This window comes from Nicotiana attenuata, unplaced genomic scaffold, assembly GCF_001879085.1.
Source record: "Nicotiana attenuata strain UT unplaced genomic scaffold, NIATTr2, whole genome shotgun sequence".
NCBI lineage: Eukaryota > Viridiplantae > Streptophyta > Magnoliopsida > Solanales > Solanaceae > Nicotiana > Nicotiana attenuata.
Genome location: NW_017670663.1, coordinates 314,767 through 339,895, shown reverse-complemented (window position 1 = coordinate 339,895; position 25,129 = coordinate 314,767). Strand labels below are relative to the sequence as shown.

At 32.9% G+C, this 25,129-nt stretch overlaps 1 protein-coding gene across 1 annotated transcript; it reads left to right on the top strand.

The window, feature by feature from the left end:
* The first annotated feature begins 17,083 nt into the window (after positions 1-17,083).
* Positions 17,084-24,246, top strand: LOC109242020. Its single transcript, XM_019408846.1, has 13 exons — positions 17,084-17,475; positions 19,507-19,571; positions 20,159-20,231; positions 20,453-20,471; positions 20,924-21,043; positions 21,828-21,897; positions 22,196-22,239; positions 22,335-22,376; positions 22,581-22,640; positions 22,802-22,869; positions 23,419-23,476; positions 23,576-23,668; positions 23,811-24,246. The coding sequence occupies exons 1-12, from the start codon at positions 17,180-17,182 to the stop codon at positions 23,663-23,665; spliced, it is 1,005 nt and encodes a 334-aa protein (XP_019264391.1). The 5' UTR covers positions 17,084-17,179; the 3' UTR covers positions 23,666-23,668; positions 23,811-24,246.
* Positions 24,247-25,129: the final 883 nt, after the last annotated feature.

Sequence of the window (25,129 nt, the reverse complement as noted above, 5' to 3'; positions counted from 1 at the left end):
CAAAAATCGCTCATCCTCCCCGGATTAGAGATATAAATACAGTCCTTTTCGCCCTTTTTTGATTTCCTCCTAATCTGGCCTCTTCTTGACGATAACATGCATGAATCGACTAGTTTCGATGTGAGGAGCCAATTGGCTGTGGTTTCGATTCGTTTTGTGGTGACCGAGTTCTGGGTAAACAACCATTGATGCGCCAATACTTCGAGCCTCTACTTCATCTTCCTCTTGGCATGTGTTGAGGATTGTGACATAGAGCACTAGCCGTTGAAGAAATTCTGGCCAGCGCTCATGTTACAATTCCCACCATTAGCCCAAAATCTTTTCGCTGGATATCGACTCGCTGTTGGAATTCTTTGGGTCATTGAACTCTTTGACAGACCAACCGGTATACCTCTCTTCCTCTTTCTATAACTCTTCATCTCACACTTAGGTTTAAAGCATGTTTAGTTTATAGTTGACTAAGTCGGTAGCAATAGCTTAGTAGTACGATTAATCGCCTATGTTAATGCATTGACATATTTTGATTTTCTTTTCCTTTTGTTCCTTTTTCTTTTTCTGTCGTTTCTTCTTTGGAAGGTTTGTTTTCAGTTTAGTTCAGAGCCTTGTTTGTTTAGATCTCTTTTGAATTTGTTTGGTTTGGATTCAAAATTGGGCTTGTTAGTATAGAGGCCCAAAGAGAATATTGGACTTGTTAGTGCAGAAGCCCAAGAGAATATTGGGCATATTGGCTGTATGACTCAAATGTTTGGTTGAAAGGTAATTAGCAGATTTTTTAGGGGTAATTAGGAGATTTGAATTGGAGGAATCTTTCACAACTATCTGGGAAGGTTCTAGGAAAGTGGGAAATGGGTGGATTAACAAATGGGTTAAATTTTGGAGATTGAAGTAAACAAAAATGGAATTGGAGAGAGGTAATATTGAATGAAGAAAATCAGGTTTTGCCGCCCTAGAATCCTTCTATAAGAGGCTCATTTCCCTCATTCCGAGGGGGGAGGTCTAAAAACACAGAAAAAGAAAACGGCTGGATATTTACTCACAGCTGCACATAGAGAATTCACATAGAATTTCCTTTTTTTCTGAAAGTTCAATTTTCATTATGGACACATACAACTCATAGAAAGAAAGATCGAAAAGCCTTATAATAATATGATTCAAAGCTATTTGGTTTTCACTACTAGTTGATTGATATTTGCCGGGATTTTTAAAATTTTTTTAACCATGGGACTGTTATTGACTTGACTGGAGTTTGCTGCTGTTACTCGTTGATTTCAGAGACCTTTTTCTCATTCTGTTCATTTGCTGTATCCAGGTACTCCTTTGAATCTTGAATGGCAAATGGAATGTAAGCGTGTTTTCTGTGGAAGATGTACTTATGCTGTGAAATTAATGAAGTTACTCGTGTTGGGCTTTAATTTTCATATTTCTTTTGAGCCAGTCAACTTTTCCTTTACTTCTTCCCTTTTAGATCTTACTTAAATATGAATCTGTTGTGATAGTCACTGATTAGTTGAGATACTCAGTGTCAAATATTTTAGTAGTTCATTGACAATAGGCTAGATTCATGTAATTTGGCGACTGTTTATGCCCCAGCTTGACTATGTTTTACTGTTATAGGATAGTTAAATGATGAATTGGCTCTAATTGTGAATTTCATATTTTGCAGGAGCGAGTTGCGTGTATGAGGACTTAGAACTGTATTTGGAGCTAAAATTGAAGCAAGGAAAGCCCCTCGGAGCTGAGCACGTTGAAAGAAGAGAGAAAGAAAGGCTGAAATGATGACCCAGACTAGCGCGCCCACTAGCGCGACCGCGCTAGCCCAGGAGTTCGAGGCAGAATGTTATGCCATATGCGCGGTCAGTAGCGCGCCCACTAGCGCGACCACGCTAGTCCAATTCGAAAAAATACAAGTCAGGGGTAAACTTGGAAGTCCGGGGGTAATTCCACTTAACCTATAAGAGGTCCAGCTCGCCCAAAGGGACATTATCAAGGTTTTTACAGCTTAGTTGAAGGCAAGGAGAGGCAAGAGGCAAGGAGGATAATTCAACATCGAGTTCTTCCTTTCTTCCTTTTGTATTTTACCATTTGTGATGAATTTGGCTACTGTTATGATGAACACTAGTATGAGTAGCTAAATATTTAGTCTAGGGTTTTGATGGAACCTGTTGAAGGATGAACTTCGTGTTATGTTAATATAGTTTGCCCGGTTTAATCTCTGTTTGTTCAACTACGTTCTTGTTATAGTTAATTGATAGGATCCTCAATTAGCTGTGCCTATTTAGTATGAATTACTCGGGAGAGAGTGCATATTTAGGTCATTGTTGAACAACAGCACTCCCAAAGTGTATGAGGGATCAACAACCGAGGGTTTAAAGGCAGGATTGGGGATAACGAAGCCCTGGGTGCGATCTAAAGTGAGCTGTATTAAAAAGCCAGCTAGCGTAACTCGGGAGAGTGCGTCTAATAAATTGTCGTGATTACTCGGGAGAGATTTACGTTAATAAGAGTGCTCATGATCGATAGAGACGATTAGGCAAATCTATGTGAAACATCACAGGAAGGGATTCCATCAATAGGGGTAATCATAACCTTAGATCCTTCTCTTAATTGTTTACAACTTAATCATAGTTAGTCTTTATTTACTTAATTACATTCAGATATAGTTAGTAAAAATATCCTCAATTGTTATTCAAAACGTTTGGGAAGTTGATTACTTAGAATTTAGTGAGTCTAACAAGAGTAATTGATAGGTTAATTCCTTGTGGGTTCGACTCTGGGCTAAATACTCAGATTATATTTGCAACATCCGCTTAGTCCTTTTTAGAAGGCATAGGTGGGCGTGATCATTCATCCTTCATGTACTGGATCTGTGTGAAAAGTTCAGGACAAATGTAGTGTAATTAGCTCGTTTTTTGTTTGTTCATTGAATTGGGGTATTGATTAATATGCTGGCCATCGTTCGTTTGTTAAGCTTGAGGGATTAGTTTCAGTGTCCAAGTTCTATGTACTCTTAAAAAAAAAAACTCCATGTTCAATTACAAAATAATGTCCAGACTTGTCACCTTAGAATTCAAATATTGAATTTGTTACTAGTTTAAAGTAGTTCAATCCACAAAAAGTTCAAATTCTCTGGTTTTGTAATATGCTACAATAGCTTTGGCATATGAGTCTTAAAATTAGAAAAGCTTGTTAAGCGTTCGTTTCTTATCTTAGTGCGTTCTTTGCTCATGAATGGAATAGCATCGTATTTTGTCAATTAGTATATCTGTAACTGTTCTGTTGCATTGAATATTGGAGTTGGTATCCCATAGTTCTTTTTTGTGAGATATTCAGTGTTATATCTACTATTTATTAATAAGTAATTGGGTCATGGGAAGATAAGGGAGATGGTTTGGATTTGTGGAACAAATAACGCGCTGGGAGGGCTCGTCTAACAGTAGCACTGCTTTGGGCCTTAGGATTTGCATGGGAGTTGGCCCAAAGATAGTAAATCAAAGTCGGGCTCATTTTCATAACCAAGTAACCACTACGTTTAATTCCATAGCTAAAATCATACATTTCCTCCACAATAATTCCATATTCATAATCAATAACCTCAATAATCTCAAATTAATTTAGGAAGTAGATATGAACCTTCATAGTTTTGCTTTAGGCGAGCTATAATAAAAATTATCATAGCTACGGGTACGGTTCCCGTGACGTAGTTGTGATACATAATTTCCAAATCTGGGGGTACATTTATGTGACCCGACCACAACAACTAATAATGTTAACAAATTAAACATGTTGTAGATCGTGGGTACGGTTCCCGTGACACGATTCGCAATGTGTACCAGACAAACAAGTGTACGACAATTGTAAATTGTTCCACAATAATTCCATAAATAATTAAAAGTGGTTAAAAAGCTAAAAATGCACAATAGTTATAGAAATGTAATTAATCAGATATTTAGGCCAAATAATAATGGTTGAGCGACCGTGCTAAAACCACGGAACCCGGGAGTGCCTAACACCTTCTCTCGGGTTAACAGAATTCCTTACCCGGATTTCTGTGTTTCGCGGACTGTAAAACAGAGTCAAACTTCCTCAATCGGGATTTTAAACCGGTGACTTGGGACACCATAAATTATCCCAAGTGGCGACTCTAAATTTGAATAAATAATCCCGTTTCGATTATTGTCACTTAATTTGGAAAAATTCCCCTATACCCTTTGGGGTAGAAAAAGGAGGTGTGACACTATTCACTATTAACTACTGCCTAAACCACCTCTCCCTATTTGCTATGTTTAATTCGTCAATTTTTATCAACTGCACATTTTATTCATCTTAAAAAATACATTTAATAACTTTATTCACAAGAATATCTGTTTAAATTATCCTTTATATTTTCGTAAATGTTTCACTCAATTAACACCTCCATTGTTTCAATATGTTTAATTTGTCAAAATCACTAATATTTGAAGTCGAGTTAAGAAAATATTTTAAGACAAAGCGTAATCTTGTGATTGATAAAATAAAACCAAGGATATGAATGAGGTTGAGACCCACTTGAGCATTAAATAGATAGGAGAGGATCGTAGAAACAAGTAAGCTAGTGCTTAATGATGTTATCAACACGCAAAATGCCTATACTTTAGCTCCCCCAACCCCATCAAAAGTAGGGGGGAGGGGGGATTCTGAGAAAATTAAGAAGAAATACTACGTACCGGGCCTTATTTACTGGTTTTTGTTAATGGAATGGCTTGCAATTGTGCAAGCAAATACATATAAAAATAAATTCTCATTGCCATATGATAGAAGTATACGATGTTATTAATATCGATCTCCTACGACAACTGTATTTATATAAGAACCACTAAAATATTACATTCATAATAGCTAAATTTACATACAACAACTTTATACAAATGGTTGACAAATTTTTACCCATTTGTCAGAAGCTTACCAGCCTAGAAGCCTGTCAATCCTGCTTGACCGGTATCCTCATTGTATAAAGCCGTTGTATGTAAATTTTAATATTATGAATGTAATATTTTAGTGGTTCTTATATCAAATAGAGTTGTTGTAGGAGATATTAATAACATCGTATACTTCTATATATCGTATAGCAATGAGATTTTCTTTTAACCTAAAAAAGCAAAAAGGGAAAAAAGAAAGTTGAAGAAAGAGTAGAAAAGTGCATTTTGGTTTAGCAAACGTAGGAAAGAACGAAACAACGGTGAAGAATTTTATTTGAAAATTCAAATGATGATAATGCTCGCAACAAATTTAACTATATATATATATATATATATATATATATATATATATATATATATATTCTTTAGATGAATATCGATTTAATTTTAAAAAAAATTAAAAGAATGAACATACGGTGTGAATGTGATCGAGGCCCACTCGATTGTTAAAGATGTATTTCCTCCATTTGAAATTATGTGACATTATTTATTTCTAATATATTTTTAGAAGAATGTTTTTTTTCTAAATTTCGAATTAGTTTAACTTAATTTCTTATTCACTGTTATTAACAATATTTTATATTCACACAAATAATATAATATGTTAAGACCGTAAGTTTTAATTTTTATAACCACACAAAAGTTATAATATGTTTAAAATCGCAAGTTTTAAATACTTTTTTTTTCTTTTCAACTCTATACTTACTAACTTAAATAAGTTCACGTAAATTAAAACGAAAGGATAAAGAGATTAAAAAAGGAGGATACATCTTGTAGGAACAGAAAAGCTAAGTGTTTGGTGATGTTATAAACACGTAAGTGTGACAACTTGAAAAAAATAAATACATAAACCAAGTCATGAGGAGCCTATATAATTGAGTTTTTTTTTTTTTTTTTTTTTTTTTGGGTGGGGGTAGAAATTGCTTTGAGTCTTTCTTCAACATAATGGAAATAATAATGAAATGAAGGGAGAAAAAAGGGTATCGCACTTAAGAGTACAATCATATTAAGTTAATGAAAGCTGAAGCTTAATCTAAACAAGATTCGATATACATAATTTGGGGGAAAAATAAGCATAAAATTATAGATTGGACGACTTCTTTATGCCTAATCAGTGAAGATTAAGCCAATAATTCTTTAAGACCTTTTTTTTGTAGTAATAATTCTTTAAGACTTGGTAAAAGACTTGAAGGAGAAAGATATAAGACTGTGGATTTCACAAAAGATTAACTATTACACGCAAGGGAGTAGGGACTCATGAGTTACAGTTCTACTTACGGATTCGACAGAACTAGTCATTTTAATTCAAATTATGTGTTTATGTTAAAAAGTAAACTTAATATGTATAAATAATTTATCCATATATTCTGATAGTGTAAAACTTTATATATATGATTTATAGATATTAATTAAATAACAAATATTTGAAAAATGAATATTAGGTTCTCATCAATTACATATAACAATTTAGGTTCAATCAATTATAACCTAACTTGAACATTTTGTTAACACAAATTTCCCTAATTACTTTCTAAATATCTATGCATTGATATAATGGTCAAGTTATGAATGATCTCTTTCTGGTTTCACTTTATTGTTCTAAATATTCTTTTCGGATTTAGCCAGTTGATTGCACTTCAATTTGCATCCACAGCCAATTTGCAGCAATGAGAAATAAGATAGAGACATTTCATTAAAGTACAAAAGTGCACGTTCGAGCTGAAAAAAATGTTTTATTGTGGGTACTGAAAGATATTTTCTGCTCATACACTGGGGCGACGGAGCTAGTCTTGCGGTTACGGGTTCGGCTGAACCCACTAGCTTTAGTCTAAATTATGTATTTGTTTTAGCAAAAATAATTAAATATATACAAATTATCAATTTAGAACTTAGTAGCTTAAAAGAATTTCAATTTTGAATCCATAAATTTCAAATCCTGACTCCGCCTCTGATAGTGGGTATTGCCTCTATGGATCTTTCTCTTGCATTGTACTCTATTTTTAGTTAAGTTTATATATTGATTTAGGTCTAATCAACCGGTCCCCTTTTAACAGTTTCATTCACCATAATTTTACACCTATGCATCTATAATATAATGTAAGACATAACCAAACCATCTCAAACAACGATCTATCATCTCAATTATTCAAGAAATTTGGTCATTCTCTTGATTTAATTAATATTATAGGAGAAGGATGAAATTGCTTTTTTGGGATGGTCTATATGTGTAAACGTTTCAAGGGACAACATAGATGCATTTAATATACTAGAAACGGTTCTGAAATAACATGATTTGAATGTCGGGAGAGGATTGATCACTTTTCTCTTCGTTAAATAAATAATTAAAATTTCCACCAAAAAATAAATAAATAATTAAAATGGGTCTTTTTTAATATAGAAGCTTCACGATTAGTCCACTTCTAAACCAAATTAATGGCTCCCTTTTATGTGAGAAGTGGAGAATTCGTCATTTGGGTAGGAAACAAAAAGAGAATTAAATCTATGTTGTCATCTTTTTTTAGATGCAAGCAAAATGTATGTATTTTTTTCTCCAAAGATGTATGCAAAATGCATGCTATTTTCTTAACTTGTGGAGGCATTTGATCTCAAAGGAAATTCACATTGCTCTTGGTTTTGTTGTATTTGATCATAACCCTTTTATTAAATGAGATTTTCATTTCATACATATGCTTGCAAGCAGTGGCTTACGCTACGCAGGATTTTTTATAAACAGTGTCACTATTTCTAGTAAGAGGTCCGTAACAATCAAAAAAATATTTTGTAGAGATAAGGGAATTCGAACCCAAGACCTCTTAGATCAATTTTGAAGTTGTTAACTACTAGACTACTAAGCTATTTTGCTACAAGTGGTATCACCTTTAATGGTTTTATCTTGTATTTCTGTTTTACTTATCATTTTTATATACGTAAATAGTAAAAAATTTCGACGAAGCGGTGTCCCGTGACACCGCTTGGATCCATGTAAATCCACCCCTGCTTGCAAGCCATTCCTTTATATCTATAACCAAATTTTGCTCAGGATAAGTATATAAAAGGGCAGCTAGGTGCACAAGGCATCACGTGTTCATGCAGGGTTCTGGAAAGGACCACAACCCAAAGAGCAGGGGCGGATTTAGGGGGGCGGAATGGGGTTCACCCGAACCCCCTTCGTCGAAATATTACACTGTATATATAAGGCAAAATCTGTTTTTTACCTCTATATATTACGTTTTGAACCCCCTTAATACTTCCCAAAAGTGTAGCTTAGTCGTCAAGGGGGTTCAAAACCTTCCTAAGGTCATAGGTTCAATTTCTCCTAGCTACAATATTTTTTAAATTTTTTTTTGAACCCCCTTCGTGGAGATCTTGCCTCCGCCACTACCAAAGAGTATGATGTAGACAACCTATATTAAAATATTAGTAGTTGATTTCACGACCCAGAATAAGCATATTCCTTGAAAAAACAAAAAGAAAATGGAAAGGAAAAACAAAAAGAAAGAGTAGAGAAGTTCATTTTGGATAGAATACATAGGACAATCATCTTAAAAGTGCAGAATTTCATTTGAAACTTCGTATGTTGTTTTCCTGTCTGTAATGATATCAAATACTCAAAAATAAATCTAACAATATCTTTTTTCTTTCTTCCTTCCTTTTTTGGTTACTTTATAATATTAATTAAACCATTAAACAAATGCATGCGCAATGACTTCATATTATCTAGTCTCAGCCTTCCATTAACAATCCCAACGCCCCACCCAATAATTAAAAACTCATACTTTTTTAATCATGATCAATTTCTGTTTCATTAAAGAAACATTTAATGACTTTTTCTCAAAATAAAACATTCCGTTTGTCATGAAGAATTAGGTTGACCAAGTAGAGAGAATGAACTTAGCTTTTTCTCTAGAGACACTCTCTCACATAATATGTTTATTTACTCCCTCGGTCTCATATTATGTGTCGTGTTTCTCTTTTACACGCCCTTCAAGAAATATTAATTAGAAAAAAAATTAAACTATTCTACCCTTATTTATGTCTTAAGATATAATCTCTGTTCATTGAATGTTTATTCTATTTATGTCAGTCGCGGATCCAAGATTTCAAAGTAATGGGAGCCCGCCCATAAAAGTTCCAAAGGAAGAGGAAAAATGAATTTAGTAATGGGTGCTCACTCAATACTTATCTTAATTTTTTGATAATTGCCTGATCAAAGACAATGGGTGCTTAAGCACCCATATAGTTCCATGTAGATCCGCCAATGATTTATGTGTTATCTCCATCTTTAAGAACAATTATTACTAAGGTAAAAAAAAGGAAAAAGACAATCAATTTTCTTGAACTTCTAAAATGATAAATAATTTAAGACAACTATTTTTAGTAACCACGAATGTTAATATGAGACGGAGTACTTTCATCCCTTAATTTTTCTCATTTTTTGATCTCTCAATATAGAAAAGAGCAGTCTAGTGCACAAAGCATTTTGTATTTATGTAGGGTTCGGAGAAGAGCCGTACCTCAAGGAGTATAATGTAAATAGTGTACATTCTACTGCAAGCATTAGTAACTGTTTTTATGACTCGAACCCGTGATCTTCCAATTTCAGAAAGTATATTAGTTTTCTTAAAGAAAACTTAGATTTCATGATTCAAAAGTACTCTCAGAAATGGAAAATCAACTAAAATAGATACTCTTCAATGTGAATCCAACAAATATTATCTTCTCATTCTCCGAACGAAAAGGTCACCATCTCCTTTTGCCACCCCTTATTCGAGAAGAAAGCTATTTCAGTTCTTCTCATTTTATTTTAATTTACCCTTTTGGAAGATCTCCTTTTCTCCTACCTTTTCGGCTATATTTGGATTGAGATGACCATTGAATCTCTTGATCTCGACACTAGGAATAAAAAAGAATAGCCATATTTACGATTGATAATTGAAAAATAGCCATAATTTTAAAAGTAATCAAAATGTAGCTATTTTCTCATATAAAGATAAAATCTGAACAAAAACACCCTTAAAATTCTGAAGAAAATCTAATATAATAAGTTGGAGTTTGAATTTTTTACATATCAGATTCTAGCATAACGTACTGGAATTTCATAATGTGTTGGAGTTCCAGCATAACATGCTGGAAGTTTACAGGAGCTCCATAATCCAGCATATTATACTGGAACTTTCTGTGTGGCGGAGTTCCAACATAATATGCTGAAAGTTTATAAGCAGGAGCTCCATATAATCCAGCATATTATGCTGGAACTTTATGTGTTTCAACAAAATAGTGACTATTTTTTAATGACTTTGCAAACATTAATTTTTTTTTTCCAATTATCTGTTTGAAAACTGGCTAACCCGTGCTATTTTGCATGACACTAGGCATCATTCACTTGTTGGGTGGCCACCGCCAATAGACCTATTATAACTAGACTGTTTGGCTAATAATATTATTTTAAGAAGAATTAACCAATAATCGCTCACCCAACTGTTTAAATTAAAAATAGTCGTTGGAGGTACAATATATACTTAATGTATGTATATGTCTATACTCAATATATAAACTATGTACATGACTAGAAAAAGTAAATAATAATATGGTGGCTATTTGTGTAAAGATCCAATGAAATCTTTATCCAAATAGCCGATTAAATTTACTGTTTACCTTTTTAAATTTGCACATGGGAGGTCTCAAATTCTTCCACTAAAATTGGAGAGCAAATCATGCTTTGGAATGAAATGCTATTTATAGGATGTATTTACCTTATATTTAACTTGTTTAAAGCGTCTAAATTATATTTGCAGAACTTTTTAAAACTGGGACAAAATGAAAATACCAGCCTAAAAGGGCTATTTTGCAAATTCAGTCTTAATTGTGTGTATATGGGCTATGAAAGAGGTCGCCAGATGGCCTAGAAATGGCCCAAAATGAAGATGGTTTACTTGCATGACAATAAAAGGTTTTTTAAAAAAAAAAAAAACTTGCATGTGTTATAAATAGAATTTTATTTATGGTGAATGTCTATATTTAGAGAGATTCTAGGGTTCATTGCTTGGTGGCTAAGTCACACACTCCCTATAAATAGAGGGTTCTATTCTATTGTAATTCATCCCAAATCAATAAGAATTCTCTCTCTCTACTTTTCTCTGCAATTCTCTTCTTCTTCATTTATTGTTTTATAACACGTTATCAGCACGAGGCTCTAAGAAATTGAGTAGAAGTTTTGGGATTGAGCATAATGATTGTCAATTATTCCATGAACTTCCTTTATGATTAAATTCTGGATTTCAGGTAAGTATTTTACTTTATTTTTCTCTTTTAAATTCTTGAAATTCTATAACTTGATTTTATATACAAGCAAAGACAACAAAGTTTGATTATAACTCTAATGGAGTTTGTAAGAAATTATAACCACCTGAAGTGGTAAAAATTTCTATGTCTTGCCATGATCAAATTCATGTATGATTATGGGCACAAAAAGTGGAAACTCGTCCCATTGAATTTGCTCCATTCTCATTCCTCTAAGAGAATGTGATAGCAGTATGTGATAAGTCTGAAAGAAGACAAAATTATCACTATGAATGTATCAATGGATGTGGACGTGGCAATAGACGAAATTATAATCGTCATCATTGTGATAATGAGAATAATGAGGATTCTCAAAATAATCCCCCACTTTGTGAAAATATTTGTCATCGATTTGACATGAGATTTTACAAAGCACATATAGATGATTATGGTCAATTCATGATGTGAATGTGACAACATCTGATTTATGAATACATATTCATTCTTCAAAGAATATGAACGTGCTAGTGGTAGTGAATATACCGCACTCACCTCTAAAAGGAGGTTTGAGATGATATAAGAAATAATGTCATTATTATGGCATGAATGGTCATTGGTCACGTACCTATTGTACGCCAAAATATTTTGGCATTGTGATTATTAAAAGACAATGGTAATGCAAGAAACAGATCTTGCATATAATTTGACCATAACAATAATGGTATAACTTTCTCTTTAAAAGAGATATTCACCATATGGGTGTTGATGAATATGTGGTACTACAAAATTAATTGAGAACTCTGCAAGAGCCAATTATACTATTTTGGAGAAACACAATTAATTACCAATAAGGTATTGTGTTGTAGTAAGTCTCAGAGAAACTTATTCAGTTTCCAAAGTATACGCGAAAGCGGTTGATTATATTGAGACTATAAATAAAGGAAAGATTTAATATCTTCTATTACTACATCTTGTAGCGGGGTAATATGTATGTGAAAAGCTACCCGCTTTATTCTCCAATTTGTACTACAAAAATAAAAGAATACCACAATGAAGTGGATATTTATTGATATAAAAACCCTTATCATAATAAACTTGGAGTTTATTCATAATTGCACACATCATGGCGTAAACCTGAAGTTTATCAATATTGATAATTTATCCAGTTGGCATACTTGGTTTAGCCATGTTAATTCATGTATGATGTGCAAAAATAATAGAGAATTCACATGGGTAAATATTAAAGAACTAGAAAGTTCTTTACGAATTCTCTTATATTGCTTGTTCTCATTAATTAATAGATCAACTAAAATTGGGATTGAATCCCATGAATGCTGGAAATATCAAAGGTGAATATGGGCCCATTCACCTGCCATGTATACCACATAAGATGCATCTATGAGATGGTTACATGTGCGATTATTATTAACCCGCAACATGGTGTTTGCGAGGTAACTTGCTCAATAATTTAATTTAGAGCATATTCCAGATTTTCTATTCAAGAAGTTCATCTTGATAAGTTGGTCTACATCACAGCTGGTTTAGCAAAATGATTTATTGAGTGCCTCCACTTAATAGCTAAACAATTGCTTATGAGAACAAAGTTTTATATACCAGTTTGATATACGTTATATACGAAAGTATATTAATTTTTCCCCTCACAGGTGGTTCATGGTCAGGAACCAAATAATTCCATCTTATTATTATTGATGTGCGGTGTATATTATGATTAACACCATAACGCACAAAGATGGGTTCTCAAAGTTGAGGAAACAAGTTAGTTTTTCTAACATGAGGGGGAGACAAGATACAACAGTTGAGAAAAAGTTACATGGAATGAATTATCATGTGTACATCTAGATCCTCGAATAAGATAATATGAACTTGAAGTTCATAAAAGGATAATTCATGTGCAATTTATTGCAAAGCATGCCAGACGCATTTGCTGACCCAAAGAAAGTAACTATATTCTCATTGCAAATGCTCCTATTAAGTCCTAGAAGGACAAAATCTATGGTACGTTTAAAGCGTATAGACAAATCGGTTTCAAATAAACTTCTTGATAAAGAAGATGAGCAAATGATCAAAATGATCATAATAAAGGAGGCAAGTGATCTAGAAGATCACATGACATAACACTTTATAAGATCTCAAGAGAGATTCAGGTACCTGAATATATGAATGAAGAGATCTCTATGTTATGTCTTTATGAAAAATAAGGAGGTTGGAACCGATATAAAATATTTGTCGACGACATCTATGATAGCGCTAAATATATATATGAGGATCTTAAGTCTGAAGAAACAATCCAAATGAATTGGTTTCATATGAAAGCCATGTAGTTTTGAACATGCAGTTCAAACACTTGAAAGTATAAGTCAATGGTATGTGCAATCAGTTTTCGATATCTTATATGTCTAGCATGACATGAAAACTTGATATGCATCTAAAGTCTATTATATGGCTTATATGACTTAAAAATCCTTGAAGGATTTAAATTGCTTAAAGCATATAGAATTCATGGTCATGAAGTACTATATCCTAAATGCAATTTGTGCATATGTATCTTGCTATAACTATAAGCAAGATAATATGATAGCAAGAGTTTTCACCTCTATGTGAAGATATTGAACNGGAAGAGCCACAATTCAAGTATAATTTGAATTCATATGAAAGACATGTAGTTTTGAACATGTAGTTCAAATACTTGAAAGTATAAAGCCAATGATATGTGCAATCAGTTTTCGATATCTTATTTGTCTAGCATGACATGAAACCTTGATATGCATCTAATTAAAGTCTATTATATGACTTATATGGCTTAACTTATGAGACCCTTGAAAGATTTAAATTGCTTGAAGCATATACAATTCTTGATCTTGAAGTACCACATCCTCATTGCAATTTGTGCATATATGTATCTTGCTATAACTATAAGCATGATAATGTGATAGCGAGAATACCTCCATAGAGATATTGAAGAGCCATTCTACGATATTTATGAAGACATTATATCTCTATCAAGAATGATGATTTCAAGGTGCAATATATTCATTCAAGTTAATATGGCTGATTTGTTCATCAAATCTCTACCAAAGATCTTTTGAAGATGGTGCACAAGATTGGAATGCAAATGCTCAAGGATGTGAATTGATGCTCTCATCAGGGGGAGTTAATACGCGTTGTACTCTTTTTCCCTTTCAAGGTTTTGTCCCACTGGGTTTTCCTTGCAAGGTTTTTAACGAGGCAACCAAAAGGCGTATTATTAGATATGTGTACTCTTTTTCCTTTTCTAGATTTTTTTTCCCATTGGGTTTTCTCTTAGTTAAGGTTTTAACGAGGCACATTATCTGTTGAATAGACATTCAGGGGGAGTGTTATAAATAGAATTTTATTTATGGTGAATGTCTATATTTAGAGAGATTCTAGGGTTCATTGCTTGGTGGCTAAGTCACACACTCCCTATAAATAGAGGGTTCTATTCTATTGTAATTCATCCCAAATCAATAAGAATTCTCTCTCTCTACTTTTCTCTGCAATACTATTCTTCTTCTTTTATTATTTCATAACAGCATGATATATATTTTTTTTTTTGGTGTTGCTTTAGCAAAGTACGAGAGAGAGAGAAATTTTTACTTAACTATTCTATAATAAAAATTTTATTTATTTTTACTAGAGATATTATTACTTAATCATATTTTACTTTATAAATTTACCAAGTATATACAAATCATTGATAATAGAGTATCCAAATATTTAATTAGTAATAATCGATACACACGTGTACAGTTACCTATCCTATCCACGTAGTTCATCTAACTTGTCCACTTACTTAAACAATTACTAAAATTGCTTAAATAACTCAATCTGTTGTTTAAACAAATGATTGATTTGCTTAAACAACTTCAAGTTTAATTATTTTTTTTATTTGTATGATTTGCGCATATCTTATTTTTTGAAATAGAATATATTATTGACGCACGTTGCTCACGAATTTTAAAAGGTAACAAACAATTCGAAGGAGTCTTCTTTATGGGAATGTATATAATTTTTTATAAAGATACAGTTAGTTTTAGTAATTAGTAAAATATAATTAAACCGGATAAAATAGTTTGTAAATGTAGTATATATATGTATTATTTATAATTTTACACTTTTTTGATTTTCCACTCAGATATCCATTGGTAGTTCGACTAAGTCGTATTCGCGCAACGTAAGAATCATTAAAAAAAAAAAAAAAAGTATCCCCTACCGGAATTTTTCGACAATTTTGCACTGGTTTCAAAAATAAATCACTTGAACTGAACTAATTTTCTTCATCTCATTTCTGTTTTTGTTAAGTGAAAAGTGAATACTCTTAATTTTGAATCGACGACATTTTTCGAACGGTAGAATTTTGGTTAGCGAGCTCAAAATTTGAAAAAATAATAATTTTCTTTTAGGAGTTTCCTTTTCTATTAATGTCTTTCTAGCCTAACGAACCATAACCACATAATCCTCGAGTAGTTGTCTGTTAAATTTCTGAGAAAGATAAGAGTTTAGCATCTAAATTATGTCTGTTGCTTTTTATTGTCAAGTCATTCATAATTGTTTTAATAAACTTTTTTTTAAAAAAAATTTCTTCATATTGAGGCTTTATTAAATTCAAATTCGTGCCGAAAATTTCATACTGGGAATAAAACGTTCACTAGTAAAAACATTTTCATACACTGATACACAGAGCTCGAATTTAATATCTCTAGTTAAAGATAAAGACTACTTACTATTCCACCATAATTTTTATTAGTCGTTTTAATTGAATTCTTTAGTTAGTTTCTAGTATTTTGTCAAACAAGACTTCATTCCAATTTTGAATTGTTTAGTTATTTTTCAATAAAGAAATTGAGCAATACGCAAGCTTTTAGCTTTGAATTTGTTTCCCCATATTATGCTTTTCACCTTCCAAATATGTGATCTGTCATCAATATTATTAAGTATTTGGAGGTAATTCATATTCAATGTGTTACTCTTGTTTGGGATACAGAAAAAGAAAATGGTAAAAATTTAATATTATTTCTGTTTGACAAAAGAAAAAAGGAAAATAATGGTGGTACTAAGTTTTATAGAAAAAAGAAGAATAAGACTTTCTAGTTGAGTATCAAAAGTAATATTTATTCTGTACCCATAAAAAAAGTAAATTTTATTTATAAATTTAAAATGGCAATTACCAAAACTCGAGTTCTTAACCGTAACTTCTATTCAATTATTAGAATCAAATCAGTAAAAGAAACTAAATACTCCCTCCGGTCCACAATAAATGATTTTTTGATATTTTTTTTGTCCAAAATATTTGTTTTTTTTTTTCAGATTTCAAGAATGAATTAATTATTTTTTTCCCTACATTGCCCTTGGAGTAAATAGTGTTGGAATATGTGTTAGGAATATTTATGTGAAGAGATAGTAAATGTTAATATGATCAATTTCATTGTTAAAAGGTGAATTTCTTAATCTGTGTGAAAACAGACAAAAATCTCTTATAATGGACCGGAAGGAGCATACAACTTATTATTCTTCTTCTTCTTCTTCTTCTTCTCCTTCTTCTTCTTCTTCTTCTTCTTATTATTATTATTATTATTATTATTATTATTATTATTATTATTATTGATAGGAATTTATCGTGCGAGTATAAATTACTCCGATCAGTAAAATTCAAAAAGGGGATGAAAAGAATATAATGAGGGGCTATTTAATTTTTGAGTGATGTAGTTATTATAAATATCTTCTAGTTACTAAAAAATATTGGAAAGGAAAAAAAAAGCAAATAAATGAAAGAAATAAAATAATATTTTACCTAAAAACAGTTCACAAAATAAGTACTCCATAAACCTCTTAACAGAATTACCTGTTTCATTTTTGGCCACACCAACAGATACTACACACTCGTTTCTGAACTTCGCCGGAAAACCATGGCCGGAGTTCTGAACGTTTCACCGGCTCCAATTTTCCGGCCAATTTCAGCTCACAAACGCTCTACAAATAACAGAGTCTTTTTAGTAAAATCAATGGCTCGATCTTCAGATAGTTCAAATGGTTCTGTGAGCACTAAAGAGGAACCCAAATCGGATTTTTCATTTTCAGCGCCGCCGAACTTCAAGGCGCCGAAGCCTAAGCCATTTACGCCGAGAACTGATATGATTTTGGACATATTAAGTGCTTCTCTTGCTTTGATTTTTCGCCTTGGTACTGGTGCTCTTGTTTCTGGGTATGTTTATTGTTCAATTACTTCATTCAGTTTAATTTCATCTTTAATCACCTCAATTTTTTTTGAAATATTGATCTTGTGTTTGTATGAGATAAATAAACTCCACCTATGTAAGTTTGGTAGAGTGTAGCTAGTTCCTAGCTTGAACAAATGAAAGAGTGTTGTAGTAGTAAAAAATAGTAGAGTTTAAGTTCTGTGCACTGATTATGTGAAAATTATTTATATAATCGAGTCACTTATTAGGTAATTACAAGTAAATTACTTGATTAACACTATTTCATAATATGATAAAAATTGTAATTAACATGCTATCACAAGTTAAAATTCACCGCCAGTGTAAAAAAATCTTTATACTGCTAGTGTATATAACTTAAATCCAAAAAGTAACTATAATGAATCATCTGAATATGAATGGATACAGAAAATTCTTATAGCTGACTCTAACTAATTTGGGATTGGGATTTAGGCTAGATGATTGATTTGTATGTATGATTGACGATATGCGTATGATTCTAAATTGTAGCGGTATTTGTGAATTGGGGAACATTCAAGTTTTGTGATCACTTGGGAATAATGTCTCTGAAATTGGAATGAGCTAATAAGATTATAAAACTGCAGCAACTGCTATGCTTCAGTCCCAAACAAGTTGGGGTCAGCTATATGAGTCCCTCACTAACCATGTTGCTTTTACTAGATAATAGTAATTGGGATAAAAGAAGAAGCACACTTGCGGTTCAATATGCTTTTCTAAAATTCAACTTCTAAATGGATTCTCGTGACAATTGTATTCAAGATGTACATACTGTGCTGGAACGTTCAGTTATTTTTATAAGTTGTGTATATAGTCATTCCTTGATTAACACTATTTCGTAATACGATAAAAATTGTAACTAACATGCTATCACAAGTTAAAATTCACTGCTAGTGTAAAAAAATCTTTATACTGCTAGTGTATATAACATAAATCCAAAAAGTAACTATAATGAATCATCTGAATATTAATGGATACAGGGAATTCTTATAGCTGACTCTAACTAATTTGGGATTTGGGATTTAGGCTAGACGGTTGATTTGTATGATTGACGATTAGCATATGATTCAAATTGCAGTGGTATTTGTCAATTGGGGAGCATTCAAGTTCTGTGATCACTTGGGAATAGTGTTCTGAAATTGGAATGATCTATTATATTATAAGGCTTGTTTGGTCGAGAATTATAGGCGTTATTAACAGATTCTTCTGCATGCTTTTAGTTTAACTTGAGTGTAAGGAGTAGAATGCCCGGAGCTAAGTAATCGCAAGGTATAAGTTTTGATTTTATACCACGTTGCTGCTTTTGCATTTAGTATTGTAGTTATTTTAAGTTATGGGAGTAGACTTACAACTCCAAGAACTGGCCTGCTAGTGGCCAATGGTCGACTTGTATGCTAGGACGAGGAGATGGCAACTTAGTCTGAGGGAGGGGACTTAAATCTCAGTGGATGAAAACTTGCCAGAGGATAACTAGTAAACCAACAAATAAGTGAAAAGAAGCAAGCATTGATATAATTTATTATACGAAGTGATCTCTGTACCTTACAAGAACTTATCATTCTTCTCGGAAGCAGACTGCAACTGACTAGCTACTACAAAAGAATGCCCTTTATTACTTTAAAGTGAGATTATGATTCTCTCATTTCAGTTATTTGTACCTTCAGCGAGGCTGTTACTTCTTCTGACCACCAACTGATTGGACTTCCATAATGCGAAGTTTACACTAATATATGCAGAACTACTTTAAACAGAATATGTGTAGACCTGTTAAACTATGTATGAAACTTATAAATGTAGACCTATTAAACTGTGTAGACTAATATATATGATTTGCTATTAATATATGCGAAGTTCTACATATATAAGTTGCATACATAGTTATTCCAGTTGAAGTTTATTGACTTCTTTCCTTTGGGTTTTCTTAAAGAGCTTCGTATTAGTTCTTTTAGGGTGCAGATTTTGATACATCTGGCATACTTATTTTTTCTGTGCTGCTGCAGGTATTCAGCATCTTTTGTCTCCAAAAATGAGGTTCCGTCTGACCAGTATGCACTTGGAATTGCTGGTAGTTATCCTTACCATTTCATCCTCAGGCCTTTCATCCAAAACTTGTTAGGATTATGTTGAGGAGAACCGGAATCAGTTGTTAGCCTTTGCAGCAATTATCAGCAAGCGGTGATTAAGATAGAATTCATGTGCATATTAGAGAGAAGAGAAAAGTTTGTGTAAAATTCCCAAAAACAAAAGTATTTTGGGATAATCTTTACTTCCCAAAACGCAAACCAAAGAGAAAAAAAGAATAAAGCCAGACCTCATTCTATAAGAAATACAAGTAGTGTCGAAGCTCCATTCCGTTGTTCATTAGTTAAAACATATAATATGTTTTTTCCTTTATAACGAAGTAATAGAAGACCAACCATTTGTAGCTTATATGCATCTTTGATCTTCTCAAGAACTTAACTTAAACACTTAACTATTACATCATATTTCATCATTGTTTGATATCTTCTAATTTCAGCAACACCAAAGGAAATATTGCTGGAAATATCCTTCCTAAGTTTTGTATTAGTAACATGTTCTAACATTTCATTTGAACATTAGGGTATAATTTTGGGTGATGTTTTTTTTCCTGATACGAGATGTTTATTATAGGCTTCAAGGTGAAGGAGAGTTCAAAGTTAGGTCCTCGACCTGAGAAGCCAATAGAGATATATGAGTTTGAAAGGTATTTTTGCTGGGGAAGTAATTTAATTCTCACCATCCACTTCAAAACGTATTTTAACTCTCACTATTACATCCAACTGTCAGCATCTATTATGACAAATTTACCCTTCTTTCCGTTTAGTTTTCCCTATCTGCTATATAAGTTTTAGAATTTATTATAGACTAATTCACCTGTTTCCTCTCTTATGTGGCCTGGCATGGAACATGTGGGCATTTCTTCAGCTGCCCGTTTTGTAGGAAGGTAACTGCACATGCATTTATTCTTTCTTTCTCTCTCTGATTGAGGTTCATAGTTATAATCTACTCTTCTACTATCATTATGTGAATTAAAGCTAGAATGGACGGAAAGAGCTTTTATTTTTACATACCCAGTTACTGTTATCAAGCATCCGGACTTTGCATATACAGGAAGTTCTTTCAATTGTTAAAACGGTTGATTAATGGAAGTTTACACTACTATATGTAGAACTATTTTAAAAAGAATATGTGCGGAACTACTATATTTATGCTTTCAATTTTAATTAGCCTACCAACTCGATGGAGCTTAAGGAAAAGAAAAAAGAATCTTGTGACATTCTTCTTCAGCAGATTGGTACTATCTTTTCTTTTGAACATTATACACATTGAACTACTCATTTGATCTTTTCCCTTTTCTTTTGTTCCTGATTGTTAAAGATGTCAATTTTATTGCAGGTTAGGGAAATAGTTGCTGTTTTAGACCTTGACGTCCTTTATTATCCTTGCCCAAGAAATGGTCCAAATTTCCGTCCCAAGGTTGGTCAGATGGGTGGAAAGCAGCAGTTCCCCTATATGGTTAGATAACTTCTCTCCTTTGGCTCCCTTAGAGAAAATTAGCACTCAGAAGCTCACACAACCCCAAATTTATTGCATGCTTTAAAATGAAATAATGTGGAAAATTGTAACCTGCACCATCATTTTTAAACGTCCTCTTAAAATTTTACTATTTATGTTCAAATGTACAGTGTTATTCTCCTCTTGTATTCTCTTGATGATGTGGGACTATGAGTCAAAAATTATGTTGAGACAGAAAGAAAACTGCGAGGAAGGAAATCTTCACTGAATATTATTAAATGTAAATTAACGAGCACCAGGTGTAATTCACCTGCCGCCTAAGAATGTCTAATAGATGCTGAAATAAGTTACTAAAAGTTTTTTTTAAAAAACCTTCTCCCCAGGAGCTCCGCACTTTGCTCCCTTGGTGACCCTAACCTGCAGCCTTATGGTTGGAGGTTGAGGGTGCTTACAACTTGAGCAACCCTCTTTTGTCACTAATTGTTTTTTATTTTATTTTTGAGATCGTTATTAAAAAAGTTCTTTTGGAAACTACTTTCTACTCTACGCAATTATTCGATGGCTTCAGATGGTTCAAGACATGCTTAAGTAGTTTCTTCGCTGGACACTGATGTCTATCATGTTGCATTTTCTTTTTGCTTGTTCTGGAAATGCGAAAATGACTATCTATGCTGTAACTCTACTGAACTTGAATTCTTCAAAAAAAAATGATTTCTTATTCTATTTGTTGATCAGGTCTATCGAAACATTATGGCGTCTAATCGTTTGTGTTATTCTGCTGCAGGTTGATCCAAACACTGGAGTTGCAATGTATGAATCAGATGAGATTATTAAGTATTTGGTTGGAAAGTATGGTACGCAGCTGTAATGGCCAACTTATATTGAAAAGACATCTGAATTCTAGTTCTTAAATTATTATTGTAAATTCTTGTTAGTGCATTTAATCTATATACTGGAGACCATATAGTTTCTTCTTGTTAAAAAGTTAGCAACATTTGGATTTAGGATTGACATGAATGACAGTTGATTCCAAATGACCCATTTAAGAGATTGTTTGGTTTGATTCTCATTTGATCTCCCTACTATTTCTCCATCATTCTGGTAAACTCTGTTCTTAGTGAGTGCATTAATTAGGTTGATTTCCTCGTGCAGGTGATGGAAATGTCCCACTTATGTTGTCCCTTGGTCTTCTCACTGTAAGCAAACAGATTTATGGTCATCAATGAGTTAGATTACTAAAAAGAGTGTTTAAGAGATATTCTTTATTAAATGTTGGATCTTGTCCTCTCAGACACTTACTGCAGGTTTTGCCATGATTGGTCGAATGGGGAAGGTATTTGCTTTTCCTCTCTGCTATTAAGTGTATTTGCTTTTGGTGCCATGACTTCTCGTCCATAAAGTTTTATCTCCAAAAAGTAAAAGACTTCCTGTGGACATAACTTTATTCACAGAGTTAGGATTTCAGTATAAAAGAATTGACAGAAAACTATTAATTTTGAGAACAAGAAACCAAGATAATATGTTGTGATTTTGCCAGGGGTCTTCCTACAGGCCATCTAAACTGCCACCGAAGCCGCTTGAGATATGGGCATACGAGGTTAGCCCAAACTTACTTATAAAGCATTCTGCTGTCAGTTTGGTTTACATGAATCTACACTAAGAATTCTATAGATTTTTTCAATCATCATGTCAAAAGAGTTTTTGCTGAATAGTATATCCATATTACATGACCTATTTGCACTTGTGTCATTTTTCCAGCCGTCTCCATTTTGCAAAGTTGTACGTGAAGTGCTTGTAGAATTAGAGCTTCCCCACATACTCCGCAGGTACATGTTACTGTGAAATGGATGATGAACAAAACCTATATACTGTGCAATATAGGATGCCTTTGGCATCAAATAATAAGCTGAATAACTTAGATTGCTATCTGATTGTTTATGAGAATACCATCAAAGATTAAATATCTTTTCTATGAAGTCTCCTATAAGTTCGTACATTAGATTTAATTAGGTTTCCCCTCAAGGAATTTAACTTGTTACTTCAATGATCAGACCTATTCTTATAATGTTTCTGTCTGAGAACTAGATTAAATGACATAGAGGTGATTTGACATTCATTCGATGGGGTGAATCAAGGATCCTCCTCTCAATCAGAAGAGAATTTGAATCCATTCAGTTCACTTGTCTTTCTAATTATTGATTTATTGTCATGAGAAGTGTGCTTTACCACTGGTTTCAAGAATGGGATTCTTCTTATCTAGTTTTCTTCTTTACTCATTTAAAATAAAAATTAGGATAAACGTGACATGTCTATTCCTGTATACGACAATTTCAATGCTTTTGATTTCCTCTGACTGCTCTAAACAAATGGTGCAGTTGTGCTCGTGGTAGCCCCAAACGCCAAGTATTATACGAAAGAGTTGGACATTTCCAGGTTATTCTTTGCTTTATGTTAGCTCTACCTTTTGGATGTCTGTTAAGTGTAATGCACACCTCATGAAATGCGGAAAATTAATAAGGACTCTGTTTTTAGGCCCCATACTTGGAAGATCCAAATACTGGAGTACAAATGTTTGAAAGTGCAGATATTGTGGATTATTTACAGGCAACTTATGCTCTTTAAGGAGTGAGGCATCCTCCCTTTTTCAATAGTTTAATTTCCTAATGCCTCTAACAAATGAACTTTCTGCAATTTTGTTCAGCCTTTTCACAACCAAGTTAGAGAGGTCAGTTTTTCTGAACTGTTATTTTCCTGGATAATTTCACAGGATAGGAAACCAGCCATGAGGCTCAAAGTTTCTTCTCTTATTAGAGAGATGAAAGATGCCCCGTGGGACAGTGATGTTTCATCGACATCCTCATCGAATCTGCATCTTCAGTCGGTAAAAGTAAATGGCTCCGGTACATCCCAAAAGATTGTTCTATGTTGCTTAAAGCCAACAGGGAACTTCACTCACTTTTCGCGTTGTTATTGATTCAGTATGTTATTATTCCATGTTGTGTTATTTTTATTAACAGTTCACTTCAGTTAAATATTTTGTGTTAGACCATGGCTTGGTTATAGTGGCGACTAGCATTGTATATATGCACTCTCTAGAGCAACTATTGGGATTTACCATGTATGACTTGTATATTTTACAACAAAAACAACAACCTAGTGAGCAGCCTTTGGTAATATATATACATTCTGGCATTTTAGTTTTACCGGTCTTTGCTTTATGCTATTACAATTTTCGAATTTCTAGTTCATCATAATTTTGTTTTTTCATTTGCATTAATTTTTTTAGTGAGACCGTGATTAATACAATTAATTAATGAGATTTTTACATTCCTATGCCACATAGGAAACCTTATTACCCTCAATGTTTAAGGTTTGAGTTAATTACACTTAGTATACCAAATTACCAATTTTATACCATAATTAATTAAGGGTATAATTAATTGTACATTTTTTACTCCTTAATTACAGGAATCTGCACGTTTCTCTCTCCTAACCCCTCAGTCCCACCCACGTTTTACCCATACCCACGTTCTTCTTACCATTTTCCATCTTCTGAAACCAAATTCTCCCTCTAAATTCACAGAAAATTGAAGAAACCCTTCAACAAAGTTGGTTCCCCATTTTACTCCAGTTGAAGTTCATCAATGAAAGAACAATAAAGTTCATCAAAATTGAAGTCAAATCTTCAAAGTTCATACACACATTTACCTTCAGCTTCAAATTTTCTCAATGAAGAAGAACAAACCTGCAAAGAGACAAGAGAGTAGCAATTCCACCATTGACAACCATTAAAAAGCTTTGAAGCTTTGAATTCAAATTTGGTTTCAAAAATCATTATTTGTTTTGATTGGGTGTTGTTGAAAATAATTGGGAATATGTTTTGGAGTTTATATCTCAATTTTGAGGGGTTTTGTGAATATTTAGACTTGGTTTTGGCTGAATTTCAGATTGAAACTCGAAGAAGAAGAAGAAGAAGAAGACATGACATACATTATATTGCAGCAATTGTAGATAAATTGTAGAAAATTTGTAGATAAATTGTAGACCGTTTTTTGTAGAAGTTTTAGTCGTTTTGGATTTGTGAAA

What these genes read in the sequence shown, in the direction of transcription:
- LOC109242020 (XM_019408846.1), top strand. Translation starts at nt 17,180, where the DNA reads ATGGCCGGAGTTCTGAACGTTTCACCGGCTCCAATTTTCCGGCCAATT. An exon ending in ACTGGTGCTCTTGTTTCTGG is followed by an intron (nt 17,476 to 19,506) that starts GTATGTTTATTG and finishes GTGCTGCTGCAG; the next exon opens with GTATTCAGCATCTTTTGTCT. An exon ending in GTATTTGGTTGGAAAGTATG is followed by an intron (nt 21,898 to 22,195) that starts GTACGCAGCTGT and finishes TTCCTCGTGCAG; the next exon opens with GTGATGGAAATGTCCCACTT.